The following is a 22,476-nucleotide window of genomic DNA, read 5'->3' as shown; positions in this document are numbered from 1 at the left end:
TCTTTGCTAAAACATAGCAAGAGACACCTTTGCTCCAGTTCCCAACAAGTTCATCATCTCCATCTGAAATCATCTCAACCTGGACTTCATTGTCCATATCACTATAAGCATTTTGGTCAAAGCCATTCAATAAGTCTCTAGGCAGTTCCAAAGTTTCCCACATTTTCCTGTCCTCTTCTGAGCCCTTCAAACTGTTCCAACCTCTGCATGTTACCCAGTTCCAAAGTCGCTTCTACATTTTTGGGTATTTTTATAGCACCCCCCACCCCCGCCACTCTACTAGTACCAATTTACTGTACTAGTCTGTTCTCATCCTGCTAATAAAGACATACCCGAGACTGTGTAATTTACAAAGGAAAGAGGTTTAATTGACTCACAGTTCCACGTAGGGAGGCCTCACAGTCATGGCAGAAGGCAAATGAGGAGCAAAGTCATGTCTCACATGGTGGCAGGCAAGAGAGAGCATGTGCAAGGGAACTCCCCTTTATAAAACCATCAGATCTCATGATACTTATTCATGGAATAAGACCCACCCCCATGATTTGACTACCTCCCACCGGGCCCCTCCCACAACACATGGGAAATATGGGAGTTACAATTCAAGATGAGATTTGGGTGGGGACACAGCAAAACCATATCACTGTGACTCTTCTGTGCAGCCTGTGCCTACATGACATGGGTGTAAGGTGGCCATCAAAGCACCTTTTCTGCTCTATAGATCCAAACTAACACTAAGAAGAAAAATATATTAGTATTTATACCTTGCTTTGTTCTCCCAAAATATGATTTCAACAAATTTCCTTCCTTAGAGATGTCACTGAGGGCCGAGATGTGTACATAACATACCCACCAATAAGAATGATGTGCCAGGAACCTACAAAGAGTTACAAAACAGGGAGAAGGGAGTTCATTTGTATTTGGGTGGAGAGGGGAATGTGGAGGTGGCTCTGAGCTGGTTGTTGAAGATGAGCAGGATTTTGAAGAGCTGGGGAAAAGGACATTCCTGGAGGCAGAAAGGCAGCATGTGCTAGACCAGAGGGACAGGAAACACCCATCTTTTTAACTCTCCTGGTCGCCAATGTCTTGTGTTTCAGAAGAAAGCCAGCCGCCACATAAAAGGTGAAGACAAGAATAAAGCCACTAGTAGAAGCATCGGATTAGACACAACCTCGTCACAACCTGCAGAGAGCAGACACCCGCCTGAGGAGTGCCGCCTTTCTCCCTCCCGGGAATGCTGGACAAAGGAGGGAAGGCTGGCACAGCACAACAGCTTCTCTGGGTTCAGCAGCAGTGACAGCGTCCTCCGGGAATTAGACGACGGACAGTTTGATCAGGAAGATGGAGTGACTCAGGTCACTTGTATGTGAGCCGTGAGGTGAAGCAAAGGAAGGCCCTGTAAATAATTGTTAAAATCATTGCCAACTGACCTTATTGTATTGCTTTCTCTGCATTTATGTAATATTTTTTAATTTTTCCAGACCCAGCCTTTCCTTTAATCTATGTGAACTTTGGCACAACCTCCAGACAAGGAAGAATAACCAACATATTTATACATTTAGAATCATGTTTACACTTCTCTCAACTAAAACATCTGGTTAAACAGATGTTCCATTCAGTTATTACACAATAATCTATTTCAGCTTCTCATGAATGTACAAAGTAGACTTTCTTACAATTCCTGGTAAGGAGACTGAATATCTCAATCAGTATTTTACCTAATTAGAGAGAGTTCTCAGGAAGTTACAGTCTTATTTAAGCTGAAAAATAACCTCTCTCTCTCTTTTTTTCTCTCTCTCTCATACACACACACAGCTAATTAGTGCAAATAAATATCTATTTCCCAAATATAATAATTAATCCACATTTTGTCTTTAACTATAGCATGTATATACAAAGCAAGCCCCTATGTGTTAAAATATTTTTTGAAAAAAATCTTTTTTATATATCTTTGCTTTTAAAGGGTCATGTCACCAACCCTGTACTGATTCATTGCACATAAATGTTGTTGCTCCTAAAAGCCTAAAAATGCAGACAACAAAGCAGCATCTCTTAAAATTCAATATGAAAAGAACCCATAATCTCAATACATAAATACCTTAGTAGAGAGTAAGATTTATTTTTTTTTATTTTAAAGTCCAAATACTATGAAGAGGAAAAACATCAACTTCAATTTGAAACTGAAGTCTTTTACATCTGTCTAGATTTGAATTCTGCTTTTATTTTGACTTGTTAAATCCTGAAGAATGTTGAAACCTAGAATTTTCAATCTGGCAGGAGTAGAAAGATGCTCATAGCACACGCGATATGTATGATAACCTATTTTGTTTCATCTTGCTTTTCTTTCCCCCCTTCTAATAGAGGTGGCTTTGCCTTGACCCAGCCTTTAACGATCTTTAAAATTCTATAAAATAGAGGATTTTCATTTATCTATGAAAGGCTTACTTTGAAAGATGGAACCTCCAAGTGAATTACAACTTACTCTATCATTGATGAATTCAGCCTGTTATATATTTTTATTAACATTGATGTTGACATTGTAAGATCATTTTAATAATAAAACATCATTTTTATTGTGTTATTGTTTTATTGAACACAAATATTCATATAATATGTTTGGTTTGGGGGTTTTTTGTGGCTTTTTTTGAGACGGAGTCTCACTCTGTCACCCAGGCTGGAATGCAGTGGCACAGTCGCAGCTCACTGCAACCTCCACCTCCTGGGTTCAAGTGATTCTCCTGCCTCAGCCTCCAGATTAGCTGGAACTACAGCCAGTGTGCACCACCACGCCCAGGTAATTTTTGTATTTTTAGTAGAGATGGGGTTTCACCATGTTGGCCAGGATGGTCTCGATCTCTTGACCTCATGATCTGCCTGCCTTGTCCTCCCAAAATGCTGGGATTACAGGCGTGAGCCACCATGCCTGGCCTTCATATAATATGTTTTATACATATAACAGATATGTATTACATGTTATCAATTATATAGTGTATCTAAACTAAGTCAATCTCCATTAATTGCTGATAAAATTAACAGGAATTATTCCACTTTTATCATCCAGAAGTACAGTATAAAGGAATTTAAGAATATTCTTCTCAGTCTTATTCTATAGCAATAGCTGTCAACAATATTTGCAGAAATGGTTTTTGTTTTGACTTTTAGATGGACTTGAGTTCCATAATCAAGAGTTAGTGGATATTTGGTAGAAACAATCACTGCTTCAGGAGTCCATAAAACGTAATGAAGTTAGGAAGCACAAAGAACAAATCAGAAAGATCTGTTTTTCCCAATTCCAGGGTCTACAAGAGGTAGAGACTTCTTTATCATTCAGCCCGTATACATAGGGGATTGGAAGTAGTAAATTAAAAACAGAGATAGGAATTCATATTTGACTAAGAAAAAACTCAGAAATATAGCAATAACTTTTTTTTTGTTTTTGTTTTTGAGACAGAGCCTCACTCTGTCACTCAGGCTGCAATCTCGGCTTACTGCAACCTCCGCCTCCCAGGTTCAAGTGACTCTCCTGCCTCAGCCTCCTGAGTAGCAGGGATTACAGGCCTGCACCACCATGCCTGGCTAAGTTTTGTAATTTTAGTAGAGATGGGGTTTCACCATGTTGGCCAGGCTGGTCTCGAACTCCTGGCCTCAAGCAATCCACCCACCTTGGCCTCCCAATGTGCTGGGATTACAGGCGTGAGCCACTGCACCCAGCCAAGCAATCGCTTTTTTAAAAAATTTGTGTAAGCATACTTTCTCAGTTTATTTTTTTCTCCCCTCCCTTTTATTTTTAATGAGTTATTTCTTCTTATTAAAATAACTTTTATTAAAATAAACTTACTAGTCTGTCATATCCTCAAAACTTGTTTTAGAAGCATTTGCTCCAACAATTACCCTTAAGTTATGTGATGAATTTGTATGATAGTGAATAATTTATGATCAAGTGGTTCTACAGTATTTTAAATGTGTGTAAATAGCTCTAAGCCTATTATTTTAAAAAAAGAAAAAAACTTGGGCTCTCTATGCCTAAGGAGTTAAATATGTCTAATTTTATTATCTGCCAGTTGTATATTCAGTTCTTTTTATAACACTATGATTTCCTTAGGGGCTCTGGCATGTGAATTTTTAAAACCTGTAAGTTATAATGAAAGGTATCAAGATCCCAGATGTTGGGTGAAGATCTGCCATTCCCCTTGGTGTAGTATCTATGGCGTTTTCATCTTCGTTTTCAATACCAAGTGTTAATTCCATCCCCTTTGGACTGTATACCACCTTGTTATCTTTCATGGACACATTTAACACCTACCTAATCACCAGGGAAATCAGATCTATCAGTGTCATTACAATTCATTTCAGTAAAAGAGAAAAGGAAAGGTCACCCTCTTTGAGAGATTCTAGGGCTTTTAGGAGGAGGAGAAGCAGGAGACAGAGCTACAGTCTATTCAAATCACAACTATCTCCAAATCATTTGTGTTATCAGGAGCAGGTGTTTATATATTTGAATATAAATGTAACAGATGCATTTCATTTCTTTCATTCTGGAGTGCCGGAGGAGCTGTCCCGTTTTCCCGCCCTTGCCTGTTATTGATTCCTCACCACCATTCCTTCTTGGCTGGAAGGACTGTGGCCCTTTCCCTCCCATATGGCTAAAGAGGATTTCTTTCTCTTAACTCTTCAGAGCCCCAGAGTAGTACTGTATGGAAAGTGTAAATTCAGATGGAGAATCAAATGAAGTGAAATTGCTAACAATGGGGATAGTATATAACTAAGCACACATTATATAAAAATGTACTAGTGGATACATAGAAAAACTAGCTAAATGTTACTCATCAGAACTTGTAACATATCAATTTAAATAACATTTGCTGGTAATCTATCATCCCTTGAGAATGAATTTTATTTGTGTAATAGTGCAAAGTTTGCAGAACCAGGTCTGTCAGATGTTTAAGTTCTGAGATGGTGTTTGAGGCAGAAAATTAGGCAAAACTGTAAAATGATGAGCCTCAGTTTTGATGAGGTTCATAAAGTTTTGGTGAAGACGACTGCAAAAGAAATGGGTTCTAAACATGTTTTGAGCATTCAAATTTTTGTATGTAAAAATACCAAGTAATTAAATCAATAGAGGGAATAAATGAATCATTTATGTGTAAGATAAATGTATAAGTATCAAGGTGAGTTTGTTGTTTGTTTGTTTGTTTTTGTTTGTTTGTTTGTTTGAGACAGAGTCACACCCTGTTGCCCAGGCTGGAGTGCAGTGGCATGATCTCGGCTCACTGCAGCCTCTGCCTCCTGGGTTCAAGAAAAATTCTCCCACCTCAGCCTCCCGAGTAGCTGGGACTACAGGTGCACACCACCACACCCAGCTAATTTTTCTATTTTTAGTCAAGTAGGGTTTCACCATGTTGGCCAGGCTGGTCTTGAACTCCTGGCCTCAAGTGATCCACCCACCTCGACCTCCCAAAGTGCTGGGATTAAAGGCGTGGGCTACCATGCCCAGCCAAGGTGAGTTTTTGAAGGTTTATGTAAGCCACATTATTACCTGTAAGCAACAGAACTTAACTTGGCTTATTTAGCAATAAAGGAGTTTTTTGTTGTTTTGGTTTTTTGTGGGTTTTTGGTTTTTGTTATTTTTTGTTTTTTTGAGACAGTCTCACTCTGTCACCTAGGCTGGAGTGCAGTGGTGTTATCATAGCTCATTGCAGTATCAATCATCCTGGGCTCAAGCGATCCTCAGCCTCCCAAGTAGCTGGGACTACAGGCATATGCCACCACACCCAGCTAATTTTTGTATTTTTTATAGAGACAGGGTTTCACCATGTTGGCCAGGCTGGTCTTGAACTCCTGGGCTCAAGCAATCCCTCCCGCCTTGGCCTCCCAAAGTGCTCGGATTACAGGCATGAACCACCGAACCCAGCCCAATAAAGGAGTTTATTTCAAAAGATATATGGAGGCCAGACACAGTCACTCACACCTGTAATCTCAGCACTTTGGAAGGCTGAGGAGGAAGGATCACTTGAGGCCAGCAGTTCCAGACTTTTGTTCTACAAAAAATACAAAAATTAGCTGGGCATGGTGGCTGGTGCCTATGGTCCCAGCTACTAAGGAGGCTGAGGTGGGAGAATCACTTGAGCCCAGGAGGTGGAAGTTGCAGGGAGCCAAGATTGCACCACTGCACTCCAGCCTGGGCAACACAGTGAGACCCTGTGCCACCACCCACCCACCTCCAAAAAAATATCCGGAATTGGACTTCATCAAAATTTTAAATTTCTGGCCGGGCACAGTGGCTCACGCCTGTAATCTCAGCACTTTGGGAGGCCAAGGCGGGTGGATCACTTGAGGCCAGGAGTTCGAGACCAGTGTGGCCAACATTGCAAAACCCCATCTCTATTTTTTTTTTTTTTTTTTTTTTTTTTGAGACAGAGTCACACTCTGTCTCCCAGGCTGGAGTGCAGTGGCGCGATCTCGGCTCACTGCAACCTCCGCCTCCCGGGTTCAGGCCATTCTCCTGCCTCAGCCTCCCAAGTAGCTGGGACTACAGGCATGCGCCACCATGCCTGGCTAATGTTTTTTGTATTTTCGGTAGAGACGGGGTTTCACCATGTCAACCAGGATGTTCTCAATCTCCTGACTTCATGATCCGCCCGCCTCGGCCTCCCAAAGTGCTGGGATTACAGGCGTGAGCCACTGCGCCCAGCCCCATCTCTATTAAAAATGCAAAAATTAGCCAGACATAGTGGCATGTGCCTGTAGTCTCAGCTACTCAGGAGGCTGAGGTGGGAGAATTGCTTGAATCCGGGAGACAGAGGTTGCAGTGAGCTGAGATTGCCCCACTGCACTCCAGCCTGGGCGACAGAGTGAGACTCTGTCTCAAAAAAAAAAAAAAATTAAATTTCTGTTAATCAACACTCCTAATTTAAGAAATAGCAGGCCACAGACTGGGAGACTATATTTGCAAAGCATATATGACAGAGGATTCATATCACAAATATAGAAACGACTCCTATAAAATCATAAAAAGACATGGCGCCTAATTATAAATTGGCAAAAGGCCTAAATAGACACTTCACATAAGAAAATATACAGACCTCTGCTTCTAGAAAGATGGAATAGATTCCTCCCGTGATCTATAACTAAAAACCCTGAACATTGTATGTAAAACAAACATAAGAAGACCAGTGGTCAGTTCCTTGGCTTTATTTTTGCTTCATTTATCTCAGACTTGGAGCTGAAGAAGCCAGCAACTTGGAAATACCAATGTTCCAGACCAAAAATCTCCAGCAAAAGCCTAGTAAGAGCAAATATTTAGACAATAACCACTCTACTCCAGCCAAATACCACAGAAGAACCTGTGGCCGATCCCCACCTACACCAGCAAAAGCCAAGTGGGGAGCCTAGTGTTCCACCCTCAGGACACTATAACAAGGGGCCCTAACACCCCACCAAGATGGTAACAGAGAGGGATGAGTAAGGAGCTGGGACTTTCATCCTTGCTAGACAGTAGCAAGCCCCCCAACCCTCATGCCACAGTGTCAGTGGAGATCGTGCAGGGAGGTTGAACTTTCACCCCCACCAGAGTAATGAAGCACCCCTCTTCTCTCCACGGGGGTAATGTCAGAGGAGGCTTAATGGAGAGTCAGGACTTTGATTCTTGCCACTACCACTGAGGTGTCAATGGAGATGATAGAGAGCTAGCATGCCCACTTCTGCCTATAGTAGGGAGGAACCGTCCTCCTTTTCCCTAAGGGAGATGTTGAGTGGGAAGACTGTCAGCAGATGTTGAGTGGGAAGACGGGTCTTCCACTCCCACTTGGTAGTAACTAGGCAGTAGGCCCCATTCCCCTGCTGGAGTGGAGTCAGAAAAAGCCAAGTAACACAAAAGGCATAAATAAGACCCAGAGTCTCGTAAGTAATATGAAAATGCCCAGGTTTCAATAGAAAATTACTCATGCCAATAACCAGGAAGATGCCAAACTAAATGAATAAAGACAATAAAGAGATGCCAACACCGACTGAGATGGCAGAGATGTTAGAATTATCTTTTAAAAATTTTAAAGTACTTATGATAAAAATGCTTCAATAAATAATTATGAAACAAATTAAAAGATAGAAAACCTCAGCAGAGAAACAGAAGAACCAAGTAGAAATTTTAGAACTGAAAAATACAATAACCAAAATAAAAATCTCAGTGGATAAGTTCAACAGCAGAATGGAGGGAACAAAAGAAATCTATGAACTAGGAGATAGAACAATATAGAAATCACCCAGTCTGTACAACAAAGAACAAATAGGCTGCTTCCAAAAAACCAACCGACTGGGCTGGGCGTGGTGGCTCACACTTGTTATCCCAGCACTTTGGGAGGCCAAGGTGGGCGGATCACCTGAGGTCAGGAGTTTGAGACCAGCCTGACTAACATGGAGAAACCCCTTCTCTACTAAAAATACAAAATTAGCTGGGCGTGGTGGCGCATGCCTGTAATCCCAGCTACTTGGGAGGCTGAGGCAGGAGAATCGCTTGAACCCAGGAGGTGGACGTTGCGGTTAGCTGAGATTGCGCCACTGCACTCCAGCCTGGGCAACAAGAGCGAAACTCCATCTCAAAAAAAAAAAACAAAAAACCAACAGACCCTCAGGACCTTGCACCATTAGAAGTTAACAAAAGAAGATCTAATATTCATACCGTTAGAGTTATGGTGGAAGGACTGGAGAAAGCACTTGAAGAACTAATGGCTGAAAACTTCCCAAATTTGATAAGAGACATAAATTTACAGATTTGGGAAAGTAAAACAATAGTGATGGAAATCAGAATAGTGACTGCTTGTGGTTGTGGGGGTTGTGGGTGGGAGCTGGTTGACTGCAAAGGCACTCAGGGGAACTTTCTGGGGTGATAGAAATGTCCTATCTATTTGGTTGAAAGTGAACAGCGGTATATACAATTGCCAAAACTCATCGAACTCTGTACACTTAAGATAGGTATATTTTGCTATACATAAATTATACCTTAATTTAAAAAATATTTATTGAGGAATTCACAGAATTGTTGGAAGAGCTAGGTAACCAAGCTCAATGCTAAGCTTCCAGGAACAATGTGCACACCTACACAAGAGAACAAGCCTGTTGGTTGCACCAAGCACAGCTGCCAGGAATCCAGCTGTTCAGTCTAAAACTGTAGCTCCTTTGCAGGACCACACACCCCCAACACTCAAAACTCAAATGTTTCTGTTGCCACCCTGGCCAGCAAAATGGCTGTCCTTTGTGCAGCTTTCTTCCTCTCATGCCTCACTTGTGGACTTGAGTATTGCATGATGGAGCCTGAGCTCTAGCTTGGGAGTATTCTCGTTCTGCAGAATGCAGAATACACAGAATATGAGTATTTGGGTTCTGAGTAAGCAGAACTCATCAGGCTCAAGATTCCCCAAACATGGCACACATATTTAAAAGTCACCAGTCAGTCAGAAAACATGACACATGTGTATTAGTCTGTTTTTGCATTGGTATAAAGAAATACCTGAGACTAGGTAATTAATAAAGAAAGGGGGCTTAATTAGCTCACGGTTCTGCAGGCTATACAAGAAGTATGGGCTGGCATCTGCTCAGCTTCTGGGGAAGCATCAGGAAACCTTCAATCATGGCAGATGGCAAAGGGGAAGTAGGCACCTCTTACATGGCTGGAGCAGGAGCAGGTGGGGTGGTGCTACAAACTTTCAAAACAACCATATCTCGGCCAGGTGCGGTGGCTCTCACCTGTAATCCCAACACTTTGGGAGGCTGAGGCAGGGGGATCACAAGGTCAGGAGTTTGAGACCAGCCTGGCCAATATGGTGAAACCCTGTCTCTACTAAAAACACAAAAATTAGCTAGGCGTGGTGGTGGGCGCCTGTAGTCCCAGCTACTCAGGAGGCTGAGGCAGGAGAATCACTTGAACCCAGGAGCCGGAGGTTGCAGTGAGCCAAGATCGCACCACTGCACTCCAGTCTGGGTGACAGAGCAAGACTCCATCTCAAAAAACAACAACAACAACCACATCTCATGCTAATTCACTCACTCACTATCATGAGAACAGCACCAAGGGATGATGCCAAACCATTAGAAACCTCCCCCATGATCAATCACCTCCCACCCGGCCCCACCTCCAACACTGGGGATTACAATTCAACGTGAGATTTGGGCAGAGACACAGATGCAAACCATATCAACATATTTACTACAAATAATGACCTTCAATCAGATTTGCTTTAAAGAAAAAGCAAACTCATGACCTAGAAGGTCTTGGTCCTGGGTCTCATTTAGGGACAGACACATGGTATCATAGATAAGGCTTATCTTCACCAGTTTGGTTACGGATCCTGTTTATTACACCATGTTAGAAGGACCATTAAGGATATTAAAAATGCTTGCAGCCATAAAAAACAATGAGTTCATGTCTTTGCAGGGACATGGATGAAGCTGGAAATCATCATCCTCAACAAACTAACACAGGAACAGACAACCAAACACCGCCATGTTCTCACTCATAAGTGGGAGTTGAACAATGAGAACACATGGACACAGAGAGGGGAACATCACACACCAGAGCCTGTCAGGGGGTGGGGGAAGGGGGAGGGAGAGCATTAGGACAAATACCTAATGCATGTGGGGCTTAAAACCTAGATGATAGGTTGATTGATAAGTGCAGCAAACCCACCATGGCACATGTATGCCTATGTAACAAACCTGCACGTTCTGTGCATGTAACATAAAGTAAAATAAAAAATAAACAGGCCAGGTGTGGTGGCTCACGCCTGTAATCCCAGCACTTTGGGAGGCCAAGGCAGGCGGATCACGAAGTCAAGAGATCGAGACCATCCTGGCTAACAAGGTGAAACTCCATCTCTACTAAAAATACAAAAAATTAGCCAGGTGTGGTGGCATGCACCTGTAGTCCCAGCTACTTGGGAAGCTGAGGCAGGGGCATCACTTGAAACTGGGAGGCAGAGGTTGCAGTGAGCTGAGATCACGCCACTGCACTCCAGCCTGGGCCACAGAGTGAGACTCCATCCCAAAAAATAAATAAATAAGTATGCTATAAAATATTTGTACTAAATCCTGTAAAATTTGCAGAATAAAAAGATGTCAAGGCCCAGCGCATTGGCTCACGCCTGTAATCCCAGCACTTTGGGAGGATGAGGCAGGCAGATCACGAGGTCAAGAGATCAAGACCATCCTGGCCAACATGGTGAAACCCCATCTCTACTAAAAATACAGAAATTAGCTGGGCATGGTGGCACATGTCTGTAGTCCCAGCTAGTCAGGAGGCTGAGGCAGGAGAATCATTTGAACCCAGGAGGCGGAGGTTGCAGTGAGCTGAGACTGTGCCACTACATTCCAGCCTGGGTGACAGAGTGAGACTCCGTCTCAAAAAAAAAAAAAAAAAAAAAGACAAGTCCTAAAGGAAGGAAGGAGACAAACTATTGAGTGTCTACTATTTACCAGATACGAGGTCATGAGCTTTTGCACACGCAGTTACATCCTCAAAACAGTCAGCTAAGGTTGACTTTATCCCAGTTCACAGATGAGGAAACAGACCCAGAAAGTTTAAGTACATCGCTAATGATGCATAGATTTGAAGTGGGGAAACTAGAACTCAGAATGTGGCTTGATTCCAAGTCCCCTGATCATTGAGAAGTACTTAGATGCTCCAACTCAATAGAGTATCTCTCCTTTGTTCTTCTCTGTTCCAAGCATTTAATTAGGAATCATTCAAGCTAGAGAGAGAATCCAATAGATAATGCAAAGTACTGATTAATCTACCTGACTGCTACCAAACTCTATATATCAATGCTAAAACTGTCTATATATCAACACTCTTTTCATGTCTACTTCCAGCTCGCTAACAAACCATCAGGCCACACAGTGAGATTGCCAATACTGTTGGTTGATTAGGGAGAAATTCAAGGACAATGTGATTGGTCATTCCGTAACAGTAAAAAGAAAAGAATGAAGGAAAGCTCACATTTGGGAAATAGGAAAAAGAGACATAGGAACAAATGAAAAAGGAGATCACCATCTAAGAACATCCTTCCGAGGTGATGGTAGACCAGTTGTCCTTGTCTTTGATGTGAGATCTTGGACAAGTTGCTTAACCTCTTTGAGATTTACTTTATCTGTAAAATGGGGATGGTAGCAGTATCTATTTCATAATTGCACAAATGCAGCATCTGTCACTTTAGTTGTTATTGTTGCTATATCTAGACAGCCACTTCAAAGGAAAATCAGTTCTAGTAATATAAGAATGCCTTTTTTTTTTTTTTTTTTTAGGCCAGAGTGCAGTGGTGTGAACATGGCTCACAGCCTCGACCTCCCGGGCTCAAGTGATCCTCCCACCTCAGCCCCTCAAGTAGCTGGGATTATGAGATTACAGGCGTGCGCCACTGCACCTGGTTAATTTTTGTATTTTTAGTAGACACAGGGTTTCACCATGTTGCCAACGCTGGCCTCAAACTCCTGGGCTCAAGTGATCCACCCACCTCAGCATCCCAAAGTGCTGAGATTGCAGGTATGAACCACCATGCAAGGTCAAGAATGCTTTTTTTTCACTTCTGAAAAAAAAATAAATTTTCAAGACCCCTAAATTTATTATGCCAAGGGGAAAGTAAGCCTTGGAGACTGAGTCACATAGCATGTTTGCAACTTCTGCTTCTTAGATTGTAGATTTACTCTCTTAAATACTTCTTGTTCTATTAAGTGAGTGACTAAGAGAGAGCAGAGACCAGACATCCTTCCCTTCCAATCACTGATATTTGTTATACATTAACTGCCTCCTACACGGTCCTGTATCTATCTCAGACCAGAATGCACAAAAGACCCCATGACTTTTACAGCCTCAGCGTGGATGTTACATCCTCAGTGTTTCCTGAAAGAAAAAGACCACCTCAACTAATCAGATCATTGTAACTTGTAACTATGCATCAAGCCTTACATAAAAAGATGTTGAAATTCTGTTAAGCTTCCCGAAACTTTGTCTGTATAAACAATCCCAAACTTCTACACTTTGGAACACTGATGTCCATTCTTTGGAACCTGTGCTTCCTGGGCAGCCATCCTCAAACTTTGCACTTGCATAAACTCTCTTTCAACTAGCTTCTGACCCTTCTGATTATTTTTAGGTTGACACTTCTTCTACCTATTGAGTCGTTTCCCTGCAAAACATTATCTCAATTGCTGCAAAAGAAGTTCCAAAGGGTGCACTAAGGCAAAAAAATCAATGAAAAAAAATACAAAATGGAAATCGAGTTATTCTTATTTTCTCATCAAAAATGGAATCACTAAATAAAACAGCTAGGGGAATAAGAAGACTTGCCTGCATGGAAAGAAAGTTTCAATCAATTATAAAAGTTTCAATCAAGGGTTCGTCATGTCCTCCCTCTAATCATCGTTGTCCATGAGTCATGAGGAGGCCTGGTCCCTGGCTTGGGCTGGCCAAGAACCACCTAAATGGGCATCTGGGTCGGGTCCTGGCTTGCTTTTTTTTTTTTTTAGACAAGGTCTTCCTCTGTCACCCAGCACCCAGGCTGGAGTGCAATTGCACAGTCATGGTTCACTGCAGCCTTAACACCCTGGATTCAAGTGATCCTCCCACATCAGCCTCCCAAGTAGCTGGGACCACAGGTGCACGCCACAATGCTTGGCCAATTTTTTTATTTTTTGTAGAGATGGGGTCCTGCTATGTTGCCCAGGTTGGTCTCCAGCTCCTGGGCTCAAGCAATCCTTCCGCCTTGGGCTCGTAAAGTGTTAGGATTACAGGCGCGAGCCATTGCACCTGGCCTCCTGGCTTTCTAATGGAAGAATTTATTTTGTTGGCTATGCAAAAACCTACAAAACACCACGCTTATAATTTTCTTTATGCCTTAATGGACATACTAAATCCACAGGAAGAGTTATTTTCAACATGTTAAAGTTTCAAAAAGAGAACCACTCACATCATTGTAAGAGATATGATAAAATGATTTTTATGTCTCAAAGCAGAGCATGTTTTTTAATTTCAGTAATTAACATAAAACTGAAACACACCAGATCTGGGCTTTTTATTTACATTTCCTTTTTCTTTCCCAGGTCAGAACTGTAATTTCATCCACACATACAAAAAGTGGGTTTTAACATTTCATATTTTTTCTGTAACCATTAGTTCCTTAACCACATGTCATCCTTTTGAATTTGTTCTTCTAGGAAACCATATGTCTCAAGATTTTTCTTCCTTTTTTAAGGCCCTTTGAATCCTAATTAGTTAGGATTCCATTTTTCAAAATTTCCAGCTTTACCATAGAGCTGCAGCCTGACATTCTGTGTGTTTCTCTCTTTCTTCCCACGTCTTCACGTGAAGAGCTACTTCCATGAACCCAAGTTAAAATGAATGAGGGTCACTCCTTATTCCAAAATATCCTCCAAATGAATTAGATTTAAGTGAAAAAAAAAAAATACGAAATAGCTGGACATGATGGTTCACACCTGTAATCCAAGCAACTCAGGAGGCCGAGACAGGGGTATCACTTGAGGTCAGGAGTTCGAGACCAGTCTAGGCAATATGGCAAGACCCAGTCTCTGCAAAAAATTTAAAAATTAGCCCAGTATAAAGCCCAGGCACAGTGGCTCACGCCTGTAATCCCAGCACTTTAGGAGGCCAAGACAGGCAGATCACCTGAGGTCAGGAAATCGAGACCAGCCTGGCCAACATGGTGAAACCCCGTCTCTACTAAAAATACAAAAATTAGCCAGGCGTGGTGGTGCATGCCTCAGCTACTCAGGAGGCTGAGACAGGAGAATCACTTGAACCCAGGAGGCAGAGGTTGCAGGGAGCCGAGATCACTCCATTACATTCCAGACTGGGTGACAAGAGCAAAACTCCGTCTCAAAAAAAATTTAGCCAGGTATGGTGGCACGTACCTGCAGTCTCAGCTACTTGACAGGCTGAGGTGGAAGGATCGCTTGAGCCCAAGAGTTCAAGGCTTCAGTGAGCTGTGATCACATCACTGCACTCCAGCCTGGGCAACAGGGTGAGACACCAACTCTAAAAAAATTTTTAAATTAAAAAGAATGTTTTTAATTTGTGCAGCAGCAATAGAAAAAGGGCAACAGACCAAGACTGTCTCAAAAAAAAAAAATTGTTTTTTAAACTGAGCTGGGCGCGGTGGCTTGCGCCTGTAATCCCAGCACTTTGGGAGGCTGAGGCAGGTGAATCACGAGGTCAGGAGATCAAGACCATCCTGGCCAACATGGTGAAACCGCGTCTCTACTAAAATTACAAAAATTAGGTGGGCGTGGTGGTACATGCCTGTAATCCCAGCTACTCAGGAGGCTGAGGCAGGAGAATCACTTGAACAAGGGAGTCGGAGGTTGCAGTGAGCCGTGATTGAGCCACTGTACTCCAGCCTGGGCGACAGAGTGAGACTCCATCTCTAAATAAATAAATAAACAAAAATAAAAAGATTTTAAACCGAAATAATATATGAGTAAATATTTAGAGCATAATTCAAAACCCAGAAGCCATAAAGGAAAAGACTGTGTAAATACTAAGACTACAAAAACATTTAAAACTTCTCTGCAGCAAAACATCCTATTAGCAACAGTGGGGTAATCCCAACACTTCGGGAGGCCAAGGCAGAAGGATCACTCGGGGCCAGGAGTTCGAGTCCAGCTTGGGCAACCTAGTGAGACTCCACCTCTACAAAACAATTTTTAAAAATTAACTGGGTGTGGTGGCACATGCCTGTAGTCCTAGCTACTCGAGAGGCTGAGGCAGAAGGATTGCTTAAGCCCAGGAGTTCAAGGCCAACCTGGGCAACATAGTAAGACCCTTATCTCTTAAAAATAAATAAATAAATAATAAATATGATTTATAAATTTATAAATATTATTTATAAATAAATATTAAAAAGAAGGGAGGTTTCCAGAGATGGGTAGCAACAGGGCGACACAGTAAGACCCTCATCTCTTAAAAATAAATGAATAAATAAATAAAATTAAACAGAAGGGAGGTTTCCAAAGATGGGTAGCAGCAGTGTTCAGGACCGTAAGAGGCAGCATAGCAGAAAGAGGAAGCTGAGCTTTGGAGCCAGGACTCAGTTCTCATCCTGACCCTGCTACTTAAACCTGTGGACACTGCACAGCTACTTGGAAGCTTGACTTACTTGTATATGAATTGGGGATGATAACAAATGTTACTGTTTGGGGATAAAATGAGATAATGTGGGAATGTGTTTAACACAGTTCCTGACATCTGGTTAGGGGCTCAATGAATTGAAACTATTTTTTTTTAAGGTCTGGTTTTAAGTTTGCAAAGAAGTTCTTTTTCATAGAGAGAACAAGATTATGTTTGGGGAAACAATAGAATAAATACAAGGCATCTTTAAAATTAGAATATAATATCCACAGACATTTATTTCCATGTGGTTAGTAAAAAGATTCATCGCTACTTTGCCAGGTATATTAGGTAGTTCATAGGGTCTCCAAAGGGCCAAGACTGGATGCTAAGCAGCCAAGAACAAACCATGCTGTGAAAGTATCTGCAGAAGACCATGCTGCTATCACTACAGGCACAAATGCCACAAATGGCACGTCTTCAATAAAAGACAGAGGAGGAAGAGATATCTTAAGAATGCTTTTGGCCGGATGTGGTGGCTCACGCCTGTAATCCCAGCACTTTGGGAGGCTGAGGTGGGCAGATCACTTGAGGTCAGGAGTTTGAGACCAGCCTGGCCAACATGGTGAAACCCCATCTCTACCGAAAATACAAAAATTAGCTGGATGTAGTGGCGGGCACCTGTAATCCCAGCTACTCCGGGAGGCTGATGCAGGAGAATAGCTTGAGTCCAGAAGGTGGTGGGTGCAGTGAGCCAAGATTACACCACTGCACTCCAGCCTGGGCAACAGAGTGAGGAAAAAAAAAAAAAAAAAAAGAATGCTTTTTAGTTTTCAGTGCTCAGGGTCTGAATAAAGGCCTCATCCTGAAATAGAATCCCTGTGATAGGATTCAGGTTTACTTTCTCATCCATTCACTTATGTAACAAATGTTTATTGGCTCTCAGTCAGATGCTCTGCCAGACACAGTCTTGTCCTTATGGAATCAATAGGCTACCAGAGGAGAAAAATAGTAAGTGAATGATTATACAAATAATTATGTCATATGTCATTGATGGAAATACTCGTATAGGGAAGCAAATTTTGCCAGGAGCACGTATAGAAGAACCTACTGTACTCAAAGTCAGGGAAGGTTTCCCTGAGTAAATGATATTTTTCATTTGAACCCAGGAGGCAGAGGTTGCAGTGAGCCAAGAATGCGCTTCTCCATACCAGCCTGGGCAACAGAGTGAGACTCTGTCTAAAAAAAAACAAAAAACAAAAAAAAACTCAGCATGCCAAGGCCCCAGACTTTAAGGTATCATTTTCTGAGCCCCAACAGTGTTGTAAAATTATGAACTAATCATTTTTACACATGAAGACCTACGAATTTTTTAGGGGCCCCCAAAAAAGAATTGAGAGTTGTAAAAAATATATATGTTGGCTCTAAAATATGAAAACTGTAAAACTAAAATTTTAAATTACATGGCTATATAGAATAACATATACCAACAGTATTCCCTGTCACAGTCACAAAAATACCATTAATTTAGAAAACAATTTGTAGATTTAACTTTTCTCAATTCAAAGGAATTCCAGAGACTATGTGATAAAGGTTGAGAGCATCCCTAATCCAAAATCCACAATGCTCCCTCCAACACTTTTTGAGCAACATGGTGTCACAAGTGGAAAACTCCACACATAAGTACTTAACACAAACTTTGTTTCATGCATAAAATTCTTTAAATATTTTATAAAATTATCTTCAGGCTATCTATATAACGTGTATATGAAACATAAATTAATTTTGTGTGTAGACATGGGTCCCACCCCCAAGATGATCTCATTATCTATATGCAAACATTCCAAATTTTAAAAAAATCTAAAATCCAAAATACTCCTGGTCCCAAGCATTTCAGATAAGGGATACTCAGCTTGTATTGATGAGACACCATGGCCAATTATAAACCAAGTGACCAACAAGAGCTCAATTCTTTGTTTTGTTTTGAGACAGAGTCTTGCTCTTGTCACCCAGGCTAGAGTGCAATGGCACGATCTCAGCTCACTGCAACCTCCCGTCAAGTGATTCTCCTGCTTCAGCCTCCCGAGTACCTGGGATTACAGGCATGCGCCACCACGCCCAGCTAATTTTTGTATTTTTAGTAGAGACGAGGTTTCACCATGTTGGCCAGGCTGGTCTAGAACTCCTGACCTCGTGATCCACCCGCCTCGGCCTCCCAAAGTGCTGGGATTGCAGGTGTGGGCCACCGCGCCCAGCCAAGTGCTCAATTCTTAAAAACCAATTACGAAAACACTGTTCAGTTTTTTTTGGTGGGGGGGACAGAGTCTCCCTCTGTCACCCAAACTGGAGTGCAGTGGCACAATCATGGCTCACTGCAGCCTCGACTTCCCTGGGCTCAAGCAATCCTCCCACCTCAGCCTCCCAAGTAGCTGGGACCACAGGTGCATGCCACCATGCCCAGCTAATTTTTGTATCTTCGGTAGAGACGGGGTTTCGCCATGTTGCCCAGGCTGGTCTCGAACTACTGAGCTCAAGTGATCCTCCCGCCTTGGCCTCCCAAAGTGCTAGGATTACAGGAGTGAGCCACATTGCCTGGCTGTGTGTCTTAATCGTCTTAAAATTGTCCGATTTTAAGAAGTGGGGAAGTTCAGGGCGGAGGATCTGAGTGTGCAGAACAGCAGATAGCTGTGTCAGGACTAAGATCAGGGAGTACAGAGGGCTTCTTGTTGGTAGATAGAAGGTGCCACAGGCATTGGGAGGGGGCTAGCAATAGAGAACTCACAAGGATGAAAAATTCTTCTGCAGGCCACAGAACATTTGCATTAAAAGAAATCTATTCCTTGCCTGGTGTCCATGGGGATGTTAGAGAAAAAAAAAAAAAGAGAGAAATCTATAACAGTTTTCCTCTACTTGGCCTCCCTTTCACCACCACTACTACATTTCTAAGCCACTCATCTTTGCCTTTTTTCACGCTTCATTCTAATTGTACCTGAGTAATGATTTTGTGAAACGAAAATAAATCTCCCCCAAATCACTAAGCCAAAGAGAAAAGTCAAGCTGGGAACTTCCTGGGGCAAACCTGCATCCCATTCTATTCCTAAATAAGTTAGCTACAAAGACCTTTAAAAGCTACATACCTCCCTCATGATTTGCCCACAAGGAAATTCACTGTGGACAAAGGACAGGCTGAATTCGAAGTCATCCCTCTGCTCCTGTGAGACAAATGCATATCTGATTGCTTCCTTTGCCTTATTTCACTAAGCCAGACTAAGGCTTAATGACTATTCCTATAAATCATGCATTCAGTGAAAGGCTAATCAAAAACTCAAAATAATGTAACTGTTAGGCCAGGAGCAGTGGCTCAGACCTGTAATCCCAGCACTTTAGGAGGCCGAGGTGGGTGGATACCCTGAGGTCAGGAGTTCCAGACCAGCCTGACCAATATGGTGTAACCCCATCTCTACTAAAAACACAAAAATTAGGCCAGGAGCGGTGGCTCACGCCTGTAATCCCAGCACTTTGGGAGGCCAAGGCGGGTGGATCACGAGGTCAGGAGATAGAGACCATCCTGACCAACACGGTGGAACCCCATCTCTACTAAAAATACACAAAATTAGCCAGGCGTGGTGGCACACGCCTGTAGTCCCAGCTGCTCGGGAAGCTGAGGCAGGAGAATCACTTGAGCCCAGGAGGCAGAGGTTGCAGTGAGCTGAAATCACGCCACTGCACTCCAGCCTGGGCAACAGAGCAAGACTACATCTCAAAACAAACAAAAAACAAACAAACAAACAACAATGCAACTGTTTGCCTCTTATCCACCTATGACCTGGAAGCCCTCTCCCCTGTCCCACCTTTCCACACCGAAACAATGTACATCTTACATATATTGATTGATATGTCTCCCTAAAATGTTTAAAACCAAGCAGTGCCCCCACCACCTTGGGTACATGTCACGGGCTGGGTCACGGGCAAGTCTTTAACCTTGGTAAAATACACTTTATAAATTGACTGAGACCTGGCCGGGCGCAGTGGCTCACACCTGTAATCCTAGTACTTTGGGAGGCCGAGGTAGGTGGATCCCTTGAGGTCAGGAGGTCAAGACCAGCCTGGCCAACATGGTGAAACCGTGTCTCTATTAAAAATACAAAAATTAGCCAGGCATGGTTGTGCATGCCTTTAATCCCAGCTACTCAAGAGGCTGAGGTAGTAGAATCACTTGAACTCAGGAGGCAGATGTTGCAATGAGCCGAGATCGCACCATTGCACTCCAGCCTGCGCTACAGAGCGAGACTCTATCTCAAAAATAAATAAATAAATAAATAAATAAATAAATAAATAAATAAATAAATAAATTGACTGAGACCTGTTTCAGATATTTGGGGTACACAATTTTTTATTTCCGTGCTAGGATTACAGGTATGAGCCATCACGCCCGGCCAGGTCTCAGTCAATTTATAACCAGCTAACATCATAATGACAAGATCAAATTCAACCAGGCGCAGTGGCTCATGCCTGTAATCCCAGCACTTTGGGAGGCCAAGAAGGGTGGATCACAAGGTCAAGAGATCAAGACCATCCTGGCCAACATGGTGAAACCCCGTCCCTACTAAAAAATACAAAAATTAGCTGGGCATGGTGGCATGTGCCTGTAGTCCCAGCTACTCAGGAGGCTGAGGCAGGAGAATCACTTGAACCTGGGAGGCAGAGGTTGCGGTGAGCCGAGATTATGCCACTGCCCTCCAGCATGGCAACAGAGCGAGAAACCATCTCAAAAAAAAAAAAAAGGTCAAATTCACTCATAACAATATTAAACTTAAATGTAAATGGGCTAAATGCCCCAATTAAAAGACACAGACTGGCAAATTGGATAAATAGTTAAGACCCATCAGTGTGCTGTATTCAGGAGACCCATCTCACGTGCAGAGACACACATAGACTCAAAGGGACGGAGGAAGATCTACCAAGCAAATGGGAAACAAAAAAAAGCAGGGGTTGCAATCCTAGTCTCTGATAAAACAGACTTTAAACCAACAAAGATCAAAAGAGACGAAGAAGGAAATTACATAACAGTAAAGGGATCAATGCAACAAGAAGAGCTAACTATCCTAAATATACATGCACCCAATATAGGAGCACCCAGACTCATAAAGCAAGTTCTTAGAGACCTACAAAGAGACTTAGACTCCCACACAATAATAATGGGAGACTTTAACACCCCACTGTCAACATTAGACAGATCAACGAGACAGAATGTTAACAAGGATATCCAGGACTTAAACTCAGCTCTACACCAAGGAGACCTAATAGACATCTCCAGAACTCTCCACCCCAAATCAACAGAATATACATTCTTCTCAGCACCACATCACACTTATTCCAAAACTGACCACATAGTTGGAAGTAAAACACTCCTCAGCAAATGTAAAAGAACAGAAATCACAACAAACTGTCGCTCAGACCACAGTTTAATCAAATTAGAACTCAGGATTAAGGAATCACTCAAAACCACACAACTATATGGAAACTGAACAACCTGCTCCTGAATCACTACTGGGTAAATAACAAAATGAAGGCAGAAATAAAGATGTTCTTTGAAACCAATGAGAACAAAGACACAACATACAAGAATCTCTGGGACACATTCAAAGCATTGTGTAGAGGGAAATTTATAGCACTAAATGCCCACAAAAGAAAGAAGGAAAGATCTAAAATTGACACCCTAACATCATAATTAAAAGAACCAGAGAAGCAAGATCAAACAAATTCAAAAGCTAGCAGAAGGCCAGAAATAACTAAGATTAGAGCAGAACTGAAGGAGATAGTGACACAAAAAAACCTTCAAAAAATCAATGAATCCAGGAGCACGTTTTTTGAAAAGATCAACAAAATAGATAGACTGCTAGCAAGACTAATAAAGAAGAAAAGAGAGAAGAATCAAATAGACACAATAAAAAATGATAAAGGGGATATCTCCAATAATCCCACAGAAATACAAACTACCATCAGAGAATACTATAAACACCTCCATGCAAATAAACTAGAAAATCTAGAAGAAATGGATAAATTCCTGGACACATACACCCTCCCAAGACTAAACCAGGAAGAAGTTGAATCCATGAATAGACCAATAACAGGCTCAGAAATTGAGGCAATAATTAATAGCCTACCAACCAAAAAAAGTCCAGGACCAGACAACTCACAGCCGAATTCTACCAGAGGTACAAAGAGGAGTTGATACTATTCCTTCTGAAACTATTCCAATCAATAGAAAAAGAGGGAATCCTCCCTAACTCATTTTATGGGGCCAGCATCATCCTGATACCAAAGCCTGGCAGAGACACAACAAAAAAAGAGAATTTTAGACCAATATC

General features: G+C 42.1%; 1 protein-coding gene across 2 annotated transcripts in view; it reads left to right on the top strand.

The window, feature by feature from the left end:
- RFTN2 (raftlin family member 2) overlaps positions 1–2,573 on the top strand; it is a 101,772-nt gene extending 99,199 nt beyond the window's left edge. For both annotated transcript variants that reach the window (XM_034954740.3, XM_003825315.5), the window contains exon 9: positions 1,095–2,573. In XM_034954740.3, coding sequence (XP_034810631.1) covers positions 1,095–1,367 — 273 coding nt within the window. In that variant the 3' untranslated portion in view covers positions 1,368–2,573. The remainder of the gene's footprint in view (positions 1–1,094) is intronic.
- The last annotated feature ends 19,903 nt before the right edge of the window (positions 2,574–22,476 follow it).

Source organism: Pan paniscus, chromosome 13 (assembly GCF_029289425.2).
Source record: "Pan paniscus chromosome 13, NHGRI_mPanPan1-v2.0_pri, whole genome shotgun sequence".
Classification (NCBI taxonomy): domain Eukaryota; kingdom Metazoa; phylum Chordata; class Mammalia; order Primates; family Hominidae; genus Pan; species Pan paniscus.
This window is presented reverse-complemented; position numbering and strand designations above follow the sequence as displayed.